Source organism: Aspergillus melleus (genome assembly GCF_016097325.1).
Source record: "Aspergillus melleus strain CBS 546.65 chromosome Unknown contig6, whole genome shotgun sequence".
NCBI classification, from domain to species: Eukaryota; Fungi; Ascomycota; class Eurotiomycetes; order Eurotiales; family Aspergillaceae; genus Aspergillus; species Aspergillus melleus.
The window spans coordinates 2,940,286-2,952,771 of NW_025763375.1; the positions used below are offsets into that span (position 1 = coordinate 2,940,286).

At 49.4% G+C, this 12,486-nt stretch overlaps 2 protein-coding genes across 2 annotated transcripts; both read left to right on the forward strand.

The window, feature by feature from the left end:
* The first annotated feature begins 6,554 nt into the window (after positions 1-6,554).
* LDX57_010779 (uncharacterized protein) lies at positions 6,555-9,777 on the forward strand. The gene is made up of 5 exons (XM_046092525.1): positions 6,555-6,879; positions 7,048-7,655; positions 7,707-8,114; positions 8,171-8,353; positions 8,409-9,777. Exons 2-5 carry the CDS (start codon positions 7,454-7,456, stop codon positions 9,134-9,136), a joined length of 1,521 nt encoding a protein of 506 aa, XP_045948503.1. The 5' UTR covers positions 6,555-6,879; positions 7,048-7,453; the 3' UTR covers positions 9,137-9,777.
* An 804-nt stretch (positions 9,778-10,581) lies between these two features.
* Positions 10,582-12,272, forward strand: LDX57_010780 (uncharacterized protein; the record flags this gene model as incomplete). Its single annotated transcript, XM_046092526.1, has 4 exons — positions 10,582-10,796; positions 10,862-11,597; positions 11,654-11,902; positions 11,982-12,272. The coding sequence occupies 4 exons, from the start codon at positions 10,582-10,584 to the stop codon at positions 12,270-12,272; spliced, it is 1,491 nt and encodes a 496-aa protein (XP_045948504.1).
* Between the last annotated feature and the right edge of the window lie 214 nt (positions 12,273-12,486).

Consider the following 12,486-nt stretch of genomic DNA (forward strand, 5'->3'; position numbering starts at 1 on the left):
AATCTCGTCATCGATCCGACCCACCGCTGGAACTCATTCCCGAGTGCAACTTGGTCGGTCGTATTTCGTATCCCATCATGTTACATGAAGAGCCATATCGGAAGGGATCCCATCCATGGCGCTCGAACTACTCAGCTAGGCTTGCTCGTAGTGGAGCCTCGCCTCGGGAAATCCACGGAGTCACGATGTTTCGGTCCAGCTCCAGCTTCAGCAGATTCTGCCTTTGCGAACCAGGTACCTGGATCCCAATGAGGCGGCACACACGGCAATCCTTCACCCACTTTTGCTTCTTATCCCGGCGTTCATACCCTGACAGGCACTGATCTGATCCTGATCGCCTAGCACCGGGGTCATCGTCAGCCGCGAGAACTAAAGTACAAAATGAAGCGATTAGTTTAGTATACGGAGAACCAAGCAAGAACTACCAATCATCACAGCCACCCCTCCTTCATCTTGATCATTGGAACTCGGAGAACTGCCAAGCCTGTTGCCCCTCGCCTGAACTTCTGAAGTACCAGCCATAGGTCCACCGACCTGCCCGATCGGGGGATAGTGAGTTCCAACTAGGAGGAAAGTTAGCAGTCAGCGAAGCCCCGGAGCGCGATAAGTAATGTAACTGGATGAAGTCCCTTAGGGTCGTCCGAATGACAGGAGCTGTCGGATCCAATGAGGTTCTTAGGGCACACTTTTAATCTCCTCGGGCTCTCCACTTGGGGCTGTCACATTTACCCCCCCCTTTCTCCTAAATTTTGTTCTTCTTTTTCTTTTTTTGGGCAAGGTAGTTAGTCACTGAGGTTTTTTTTTTTTCTCATGTTTCTGATCGTCGATATATTACCGAGTAGTCATGATTTCCTAATTCTGTTCGGTGCAGAAGACGAGAAATGAGCCGGGTGGAGATGGAAATTTGCTGGTGTCGCGTCTCTCGAGGAGAAAGCGGTAACCGCGGGACACCTGAGGCATCCTCGGTCGGCCTTTGCAGCGATCCCAAGGATGATGATTGATGACATCAAGCGGAAAACATATCCTGGTCACTATACCTACAGAAATGGGCAACTGCCAACTGTCATAATTCTCACAACGTTTCCCTCCTGCACACCGACGTAATTGCCTGCCTCGTACATATGCAAGCGACGCGCCCGTCCACTGACCGACTCCCAAGTGATCTTGATATCGTGGCGGTGAGAAAGTCTGCCATGAACTGGACATGCAGCACGCTTTCTCATTTTCTACCGTTCTTATCGCCGCTGACCGCCCGTTTGATGTTTGATGCAGTAGTTATCTCCTGACTCCGTTCGTTAAGACACAATCCCTCATGCCGCCACGTTGCGACCAGCTGCACTGAAATCATGGCACGTTTCGTCGTGCACGTCATCGCGGCTTGGTCATTCGATTTACTTTTGGGGAGGAGGTGAGAGAGACGGGTCTAGACCTGTCCTTTGGGGTGATCTGCACTGTGATTTTGATTATTTCCCTCTAAGGAATACCTACACCCACTGTAGGTACTTGACTTTGGCATGTCTTGCTGACTCTCGGGAAGTATCGTACTTTGTTGCGTTACTAATAGGAGGTCCGGGTGATGGTCACCTGGATGAAAAATTTAATCTTTAGTCTCTGAGAAAAAGAAAACAAAAGAAAAAGTGCCTGACAAGACAGGGGTGTGAAGCAGTTTGACCCGATGGCGGCGGTGAAAATATAGTTCGTCCACACCAAGCCTGTAATCACGATGCGACTCGATCATGGTCGTGTCCCTTAGCTTTTAGCAAAAGATTACTGAAATACAAAGAAAAACCCAGGTGCCTTGTTCAAGTACTTCTGTCAACTTCGAATTGATTGCTATTGCGACTACCTAGTGTCTACTAAATTGTTGGGGTTAGCACTAGCATTTATTTACCTTTGTTGTTGTCCCTTTAGGCGTCTCCCTAGCCTGCACTATTCTATCTCCCGCAAGGAATTAGTGGTTGGGCCTGGAACCGGTGCCCGCCGAGGCGCTCCTCGTTTCATTATATATCTTATCTCAATCAATGCTCCAAATTCCCGGGTCAGGAAGATCAAACCATCTCCTCGGAGTAATCGCACCTGGACGTGGTTGGTGAACTATATCTCGATATGCTATCTGTCCTATTATGGGGAGTATTGTACAGCATACTGCAGCCTTTTTTTTTTTTTTTTTTCTGTTCCCAACTTAAACGGGGTGAGTGTTATGCCATGTGCGGTCAGGTTTCAGTTTGGGGCCAAACCCACAGAGCGCAGTAGCAAACAGTGTACTTTTTTTTTCTACTCCTTAGGTACGGTGAGGACAGCAGGATACTACCTCGATGCCCAATCGCGCAAAATCAAGATTTGGTTTGATTACTCGTACTATCTCCAGAGGGAAAGTCTATCGTATGCCATGCCATGCCATGCCATGCCCTATCCCCACCTCCATCCTTAATTCGAAATCCCAATCACCGTTCCAGAACGCAGACGTCGGCAAAAGTTACCCGTGACGCCGGAAGACAAAGAAAGCAGAAACAACACTGGAGGGAAAGGAAACGGTATAGACGCCCCCTTTCTCCGAGTGGCCATTCTTACAAAGTTATCTACAGTGTGTGTGTTAGCCCGACTCCGAATGGCCACTGAATTATACTTTCTCGTCGTCTTGACTTTCGGCAATCGATGGAGTCTGATCGCCGTCTAGTAGGTAAGGCAACGCCCGAGACCCTCCCGCGGCTGCTGTCATCTGGTCTGCCCCTGGCATTTCCAACGACCAGGTAAGGGGGGGCAGCTGGTTAGAGTGTAGCAGATTGATAGCCGGTGGGCAATCCAGAACCTACTACGGAGTGACTAGCAGTCCGGTGTACCTTTGTCGGGCTGAATTAGGAAATTCCTTCTCGATGCGATCGAAGGTCTTGTACTCAATACTATCTACATGTACATACATACATACGGAGTCGTACCAAGAGGTCTAGATAATCTCCACTCCCCACGGGCAAAAGACCGACCGGGATATCCGAGTCATGTATTCTTTGTTACTTGTCTTGGACTACGGAGTACTATCTTATTTTCTTTGTCTTCAACGATTCAAGTACAGTAGTGACAGTGCCCGGGGGGTTCCTAACTTCTAACATCTTAGGTCCTAGACCCAGCGACGGAATGATCCCCGAGAAACTTGCGACCATGTAACTCTCCCCGCTCACTCCCCAGCACTTTTACGTCAGGTAGGTACCTACGGAGTAGTTAACCTTTTTATTTCAGTTTATGGTTGCAGCCATTAGAAATTGCCAATTGCTCCGGCCCTTGTCAGCTCCAGCGGTTAAACCCTGACTGTGATCAACCACCATTAATATTGGCAAGGTAATTCCCTACGCCATACTGCGGGCTTAAACTCTCCCTGGACGCACTACGCAGAGGTACACAATGCGACTGGCTTCCTAACCCGATTCAGGTAACTAGAGCGGAACGCTGTTTGTGCCCTCCTTCTTCCCTCTTCCCTGGTCAATGCTACCCTGGTACACACGGAGATGTTCGGGATGGCACATTTCCCCTCACTTGGGGAGTCACTCGATGTTCGGAGACCTGAGGTTCACGAAGAGTTCAGGTGATCATCACTTACTCTCTCCTAAGTACTGTTCTCTCCTAAGTACAGTATAAGTACGATAAGACAGAACTAAAACCAAGTGAAATCCCACAGTCCAGCGTCTCGGGCCATGCACAAGCCCCCCTTCAGCCGATCGTTCCTACGGTTGGAAGATCGTCTGGCGACGGGGACAGCTCCTCGAGCTGCTCATTGGTTCGCGCCGGCCTGTGGCTAGCGTCGGGGCACATTCGGTTGAGATCCGCCATGATCGAAGGGGGAGCGGAAGGATTGGAAATGACTGGCTTTGCTGCTGTCCGTGGCTCATCGTAATTTCTTTCTGCGTTTGGTTTGGATTGGATTTGGATTGGATTTGGGTTTGGGTGTTTGGACTTTCGTTTACCTGGTCTGTCTGCTCGCGGTGGTATCCTAATTCATACTAACTATGGATAATAGGAATGTTATTGCTAAGAGGGGAGTACTTTTTGTTTAATTATCGGATTCTTTAGAATGGTTTTCATGTCGTAAGCTTTTTCTCGGTCTGCGTACGGAGTAGTTATACAAGGATTCGATCAAGATTGTTCAAAGGGGTCGGGTCTGTATTGATCCGTGGTATCGTATTCTGTGTCCGTACCATGGAACCAAAGGCGTGCAATAATTCTAAATAGACCACCCCACGGTCGAAGTTCTACAAAAATATCCCGGACAATCAATATTCATAACAAGTCGGTGAATATTGCACCAACACTGCGCAACCTCGCCTGCATGTCCCACGGCCCTTTTGGAAAGGAAAAGGTGTCCGGACGGCTGGCACGGCTCTGCCGGTTTGGCCGGCCTGGGTATGTACTGGTACTCGCTGCGTAATTCAAGGTACTTAGATAGGTAGGGAGACTGGAGCATAAATATACTCGGGATGTACATACGGAGTTCTCCGTATCTACGACGCAGGTCTATGTAAATGCATGTCCTCTGTATGTAGCCAGATTTCTTTTGTTAAGTTACCGAGCGCGGTAACTGTTGGTGTGAATCACTCTCCCTATTCACGGAGTACGGAGTATCCGTACTGAGTCTTTCGTTGAACTCGATGATGACTGACACATACGTAAGCCCGAATCCTGAGGCATTATCTGTAGGTACAGGGAGATTTGCTTTGTTACGGCAGCGGAGCAGGTATCTGTACTTCTGTTCGTAGTTATCGTTCTAGAGCCCGGTCTACACCGAGTAAATGTACGGGGTAGGGACAATCAAATCTACGGAGGACTTTTAAACAGAACATCTCCATACCCTGACTAGTCCCAGTATGGACTGGTTACGTGCGACCAAGAACGAAAGAACGAAACAAAGAGAGAGTGTGTGTCTGTGTTCAAGCCCTCGGGGTGGCCCTGACGATAGGCGGGCCTGTGCGTGACCTCGAGGCCGAGGACAAGGTACAGTACACAGCCCTCACGACCGGCTCAATGGGTGGTCTGTGTCTGTTTGTGTGGATTGTAGTTACGTGGTACAAGTCTGCAATCCTTCCGAAAGCATACCTGGTCAAAAAGGCCTATACCAACCGTCACTGGTGGGAGATCAGACGAGCGAGGGGAATACGTAGGTTTGCTACGGGGAGCTACAGATCCGTCTCTTCCTCATGTGCGCAGCCAAAAGAACGGACTGAGAAAGGTCTGTTAGGCGGGGCTGGGGGTTGCCAGAAGACCAAGGAACGGGTACCCTAAGCCTAAGAGCATGGTCGGAGAGCTATCGGGTCTAGCGAGTACCTCGTCGGTGCCGGTTCCTGTCAGGTGGAAAATAGTAATTAAAATACAGGAATGAAAGGATAAAAATAAGTCTAAGAAAAAAAAAAAAAAAAAAAAAAGGAGCAAGGTCAAGTCCAAGCTCAACAACGGCAGCGTTTGGGAATCAAACCCAGTCGGATGTTGGCAAGCGACTGCCAATCAATGGTTAGTCCCTGGCACAAGCTGGTTAGGAGGAATTTTTCTGTTTGTGTTTTAATTCATTCAAAAAATATGAAATGAAAAAAAAAGCACCCCCAAGGCCTTGGTAGCCCATCCCTGACCCTGAGTGGCGGTTACATTCCTAAGCTAACTAAAGCACTAGCGACTCGACTAACAGGCTACTAGGGCTGCCGTGCTTTTGTCATTCATCATGATTAAATAAGAATCAGTAATAATTGACGGCGACCGAAATGTTTATTTCCACAGGCAACCACGGAGTAACTGTCCACCCGCTATTATAAATACTTCACAGGGAGAAGGAATACGAAGACCATGGACGGTCATCGGGGATCTAAGAGACACTAAGCCCGGCGATACGGTGCTGGGAGTCCGGCTGTGGTCTGTGGAGACCAATTATCGATACGCCACGGTGCTTTTGTACTGAAGAAGCAGAGGAGAAATGTTCAGAGGAGTCTGGGGCAGAGGGCCATGGTGAGCTAGTCCACGATCTACAAATAGTAAATCAAATAATAATAATCAAGTTGAAAAATGTCAGCAGGGAAAAAGATTGTAGAAAAAAAAATTGATTTTTAAAATGCTTACAAAAAGTAAATAATTGAATAATGATAAAATTAATTAATGTGGACATAGAAAAAAAAAAGAAAAGAAAAAAGAAAAACCAAAATCAAAATCAATTATCGCCCTACTGCATGTCCTTTGGCATGGCTGCAGCCGCAGTGGTACCGGTGCTTTTCGTTGTGTTTCGGCTTTGTTCAAGGATGATCCATGTTAATGGGTTTGGGGGGTAATCACTTCTGCCAAATCGGGAGGGGGAAAGGGCATGGGGGAGGTGTGGAGTGTCTGTAGTTACAGTAGTTGGTAGTTGGGACGTACTTCTTCCTCTCTTCTGCGCGGCGCTTTTAGATCCCATCTCGATCAGTCAATCAGTCTATCTGCCATACCCTTGCCCGTACAAAAGTCCGGAATTCGTCCCCTCTGGTCTTTTGCTTGTCTACCTTTATTATAAAGACCTCATTCTTCCCTATCACTTGGTTTTTTTTATTTTTCATTCTTCCTCCCGAACAGTCTCGACCAAACCTGCTTTACCCCATCTTTTCTCTCTGCTTCCTCTCTTTACTTCTCCCCATTTGAGAAGTATCCGTCTATTCTTCTACTTCTATCTATATCCTCGGGATCGACTCCAACCGCCGGTGTCACAACCCCGTTTACCTTCACAAAGAAGATATACTTTCATTCGTTCCCACCCTATCGCAGCTCGCCTATCAACAGATTCCTGTTGTTGGTGTGCCTAACTCGGCTATTGGCATCTCACCTGTATTCCTGCTGGGTTGTCTCGGGACCGTGCTTATTGCTTTTTCCCCTCCGCGCCCTGTGAGTAGCTGGATCATCCCATGCGCAACGTTCCGACCCTCCCTGTTCGGCGGCCATTGGTGCGCCTGGGGCTGCCAAACCTTGCCGGCGGGAAACTGCACCAGATGGCGGGGTTGTACCATCATCCCCTCCCGTTTCTCGAGTCCGTTCTGCTTGCTAATTTTATAGTCGTTGGTGTGGCGTCCGTCGCGACTGGACTCGTAGCTTTGTTCCTCGGACCCAGTACACTCCGTCCGTGAGGGTACAAATTGGCCTTCGATCCTCTCTCGACGACCTTGTCTTCTCCGGATCAGCTCGCTGAAGATCTTCATGCTTTCTCTTGGCTGTGAACACTGACTCTCGTGACTCCCAAAGCCAAGTTTGCTTAGCTTGATCCTCTTTGACCTTTTCAATTACTTCGAATCCTCGTGACTGCTCTTTCTCATCATGGTGGTCAACGCGTCTGTCTCTGGGACAGGAGCCGTGAAAAGACCGGCCTCGTCCCTACAAGATGATTACATCGGTTGGGAACATGCTCCGGTAAGAATCCATCATACAGTCGGGCCGATGTAGTGCTAACCCGTCACTACAGTCAATGGGAACCTCGATGCGATCTTCCATGGATCTCCCCTATCCTCATTACGCCTTGATCTACTTGGACGGAGCCGGAAAGCTCAAGGTTTCGGAGTCCTCGTCTATACGCGAACAGAACGGCACCGTCTTCACCCCGGAGGTGCGGGAAAGATTCTTGGAAGCCCTCGGAACAAGAATCGGATACCACAAGCCTATGCTGCGCAGTATGTGCCTCATTTTATCGGGTTGATCGTACCGATACTAATCACGAACAGGAGTTCCCGGTATCGGGCTATCGGCATACGGATATGGTCGCCCCGAGGAATTCACCCGTCAGAAAAAGAGACGCAGATCGTCTTACCAAAGCGCTGCACTGGAATACTCTGACCCCGTGGAGGAGCTGCCTCCCTACTCGGCAACGAACATGATCGGACTTGAGATCGGTGACGAGAAGAAGGTCCTGGAATATTATGAGAACGCTTTGAAACACTTCCAACAGATCAACTGCCGACTGATTGCGAAGGCTTTCATCAAATTTATCGAGCCTCGCAAGCAAGTCAAGCATCCTTACAACGGAGGCAGGCCTCGAGGTGCAGGCCAGAAGGGTGACCCCGAGAAGACGAAGCCGGATTGGTGGCCTGCATCGGTCAACCACAAGGAGCCTGACCACCTGAGAAAAGACCGTTAGTTAACTGCCCTCATATAATGCCCCACAAGTATACTAATGCTAGACCTACAGAGAGAGTGGCGCTTTTGGTTCACATCTTGCGCAAGCTTGACAAAACCGGCATCACCCCGGAAAAGCTCCAGGAAGTTGCGCATGACGCTCGCCGACAGCTCAAGCCCCCAGAGAAGATCGAGATCTTCGATGAGATCTTCCGCGTCCGACGCATGGAGCAACGATTCGAGAGAGGAGAAGTTGGTATGTGAAAAAGAAACAGAATCATTCATGATCAAGTCGGCTTATGCTTTGCCAGACGCCACCACCGTGGTATACGTGCTCAACCGGGATTCCAGCGCCAAAGGCGAGAAAGACGTAGATGCGGCCAGCGAGCAAGACCCAAAGATGGAGGACACCGAGGAGGAAGATGAGACCGACGACGAGTTCCTGACCCCGTCATCAGCGGAACAGGCATCCGGGTCTTTCACATCGACCGTTGACATGGGTTTGGCGGGACAGACAAGCGACAGGAGTCAAATATTCCCGTTGTCCGAACCGATCGGCCTTGGGGAGCAGCCTCGACACGACCGATCATTTTATTCCGCCTCGTCCGAGTATGCGAACGACTATTCCTCACCCAGCATGATCAAACCACCGCCGTCGGCATTAGTCAGTCCCAGCGAGCCCACCCAGACGTTCGACTACTTGGGTCCCGCCTCGTTCTCAAGTTCGACTGCCGGAGACCAGATGATGTCTCAACGCCCAGCCGCCATGCCACTGCAGCATTCCGTGAGCCAATTCGATTCATGGGCGCCTTCTTTCAGGCAGAACATGTTCGAGCCTCTCGAGTACGGCACTGCCGACCAGACCGTTGCCCAGGCTCACCTCCCCTACCAGATGATGGCCCACCCCCAAGACATCACGCACGCTCACGCCTTACCTAGCCTGCGCTGCGACAAACCAATGGATCCGATGTCCTTCCGCAGCTCAGCCTATCGCACAGGGTCCATAGGCCACTCCCACATGGGACTCTCGCGCGAGTGAGAAACAACAAGGGCATTTGTCCTGGTTTGAACGAATTGAATGACTTGTATAGATGATCGATAGACCTTTGTTACCTGATGGCGCCTGGACACTTATCAACGCCACAGCATATCTTGCACATAGCGCCTTCCGTTGGATTATTTTGTGGACATTTGAATTATATATAAATATTGTTAGCTTTCTTTTGTTACTGTGCTCTGTTTTTCATCGACTCTTTGTTTTTATTTACTGGTTTGCCGCTTTCTTTTTATGTCGTGTGTTTTGTTAACCGAAAGAGAGGAAAGCAACACAAAAAAAAGACCATGTTATAATGAGGGGGACATATCAGGCTTGAGGTGGTTTCGTTTGTTTGTTTGTTCTGTTTTAGCACCTGTGATTTTGGATAGATTCATGGAAGCGAGGGCGCTCGAGGCGGTGTTCAATGCTTCTGGCCATGTTTGGTCAGAGCAACGATCGATGTTTACAGTTTTTTGCGAGAGGCGGGAGTCTTTGAGTGTTTGGCGGTTGCGCGTGGAGTTTTACATCTTGGGCTGGAAAAAGCAGCGTGCTTGCCTGTTGTTAGAATCATGCTGCATTGGTAGTTTTCGTTTAATGCTATGTTCTTCAGATTTACTTCATCTAGTATTTTGATAGAGTATTTGGGACATCTTTGATTAGGTTCTGTCGAAACAGTGACATATTACTGCCCAGAGGAGGTCTTAGGAACCTGATAGTTGGGAAACATGAGACAACCGCGGAGAATATCGTCCAGAACATATTCTATCTATTAATATCTACCGCTGTTTGTGACTGATCCAGTTTTTGATCGAAGGACCTCTGCTCGTTTAAATATGTATCACGTGTCGCACAAGACTGAGCTCGTTTCGTTTCGTCCTTCACTTCGTTCTCATGCGCGAACAGCCAGTCAAACCATCAAAGAATTGTTTCTTTGTTGAGATTGAAGGAGCAACAGACTGCCGTGAGTATCCTGAGGCAGATTTAGAAGCTGGTACCGCTCCCAATGCCCAACTTTACTCTGGAGCATGCAAGGTGAACAATGTGTCCGGATGGAAAACCAACCTATACAAGATCACTGCTAACACTCTGTCCACCAAATAGTTAGATGACCCAACAAATTCCTTTCAGACCAGTCACACGCCGTTGACAATAAAGCCTACTAACCAAACCGCTAAGCTCAACATGGAGCCCATTCCCTCAATCCCAATGCCTTCATTGGATACGGAACTTTTCCGATTCGGACCTCGCCAAGTCGGACGCGCTTGATACTCCCCATGACATGATCTTCATTCCGTGTGGTTGCCCCGGCTTTTTGGAAAGCTGGGGATTGCGGGGTTTGGGGGTTCTTTCTCGTGAGGGAGGCTGTGCTTGGGGTCTATAAAAGCGAGGTTCTCATCAGTCAAGGTTGGGTTACTTCGGTCGGGGTAGAGTACGATACTGCGGTGACAATGGCACCTACACGTTCTAGCCTGAGCAAAGATGATGCGGAGTCGAAAGTTGTCTTGGAGAATCTGGAACATGTGTCCCAGGAGGAGCAGCTGCTTTCGCTGTTTCCAGTGCTCCAAGATAAGACTCCGGAGGAGCTGGAGAGATTGAACAAGGCTGTGGTAAAGAAGTTGGATTGGTGCTTTCTGCCTTGTGTGACTATGATGCTTCTGATGAGGTGAGCTCACAATAGCGACATACTCGAACACTGAGAAACATAACTCACCCATGATTTCTGTCTAGCTACCTTGATCGTATCAATGTTTCCAACGCCCGCCTGGCAGGTATGCAAGACGACCTACACATGACCGATACCGTCTGGTCTGCCGGCATCTCGCTCTTCTACGTTGGCTATATCATCTCCCAAGTTCCTGCCAACGTGCTCATCGCCAAAGGCAAACCAAGCATCATCTTCCCATCCATTATGTTGGCCTGGTCGGCTGTGACGATCTGTATGCCGGCTCTTTCGTCCGGTTGGGGATTCTGTCTCTGTCGATTCCTCGTCGGTCTCGCCGAGGGTCCGTTCATTCCTGCTGTGTCGCTACTCACCTCGTCCTGGTATACGCGTGAAGAGTCGCCATTACGAATGGGGATCTGGCACGCGGGAAACACGATCTCCAACGCGTTCTCCGGTCTGCTTGCCGCCGGCATTCTTACCAACATGGATGGTATCGCGGGTCTTCGTGCCTGGCAATGGTTTATCCTGTTGGAGGGTATCGTCAGTATTATCGTGGGAGTGCTGGCCTATGGCTTCATCCCCAATTTCCCCGACAACACCGGCAGTCACTGGTTCAATGAGGAGGAGGCCGCGATGGCACAGTATCGTCAGGTTCTCTCCGCCGGTGGCGTCCGCGAAAATGACGAAGGTAGTCACTGGGGCGGAGTGCTTCTGGCCATCAAGGACCCGTTTACGTGGTTCTTCTCGGCAATTCATTTCTCACTGATCATTGCGCAGTCGTTCAAGGATTTCTTCCCTTCGGTATGGGCATCCTGGCTATTTGTGTTAGAAACGAAAGCACGCTGACCATGTTTTAGATCGTCGGAACCCTGAACTTCTCCCAGGTCGTGACGTACCTTGTGCAGGCTCCACCATATTTCATTGCCTACATTGCGACCCTAGTCATATCATGGTCCTCAGGTAGAATGCTAGACCATTGCTGGCATATCGTGGCACCGGTGGTGGTCGCTCTCGTCGGCGCCGTGCTCATGATCGCAACGTTGAACCCTGGCGCGCGATACTTTGGGCTGGTATTGCTATGCACGGGGCCTTATGTTGGATTGAATGTAAGTCACCCACTAGCCCTTCAGATCACCTCTTCTGTATCAGTTCCGGAACAATACTAACATCTAAAAAATCAATTAGATTCAAATCGCCTGGGAAACCACCGTCGTCCCCCGTCCCCGAACAAAACGTGCCGCGCTAATCGCCATAGCCAATTGCGTCTCCTCCGTCTCGCACTGGTTCACGCCCTACTTTTTCCTTCGGTCGCAGGAGCCTCGATACGAGACAGGTGGGGGCATTATTATTGCGGGATGTGGGCTGGCGATTATCTCGGCCGTGGTGACTCGGTGGTGGTGCGTAAGGAAGAACAAACAATTGGATGAGGCGGAGGCGGAGAGTGGGAATGTGACGGAGTGGAGGTTTGCTACTTGATTCTATCGAGGGGTTTGTCTTACGGAGTACTCTGTGTGTTTGGATTGGGTTCTTTAGATAGTTCGAATTGTTGGTTGTGGGTTCTGTTGGACTTGGTAGGATATGATAGCGCGAGGTTGATGTCAAGCCTTGTTTTTTTACTGGTATAATGACAACTCCTGTATTCCATTCTTCGTAAAACATATCCTTACTCACAAAGTAAGAATCCAGATGA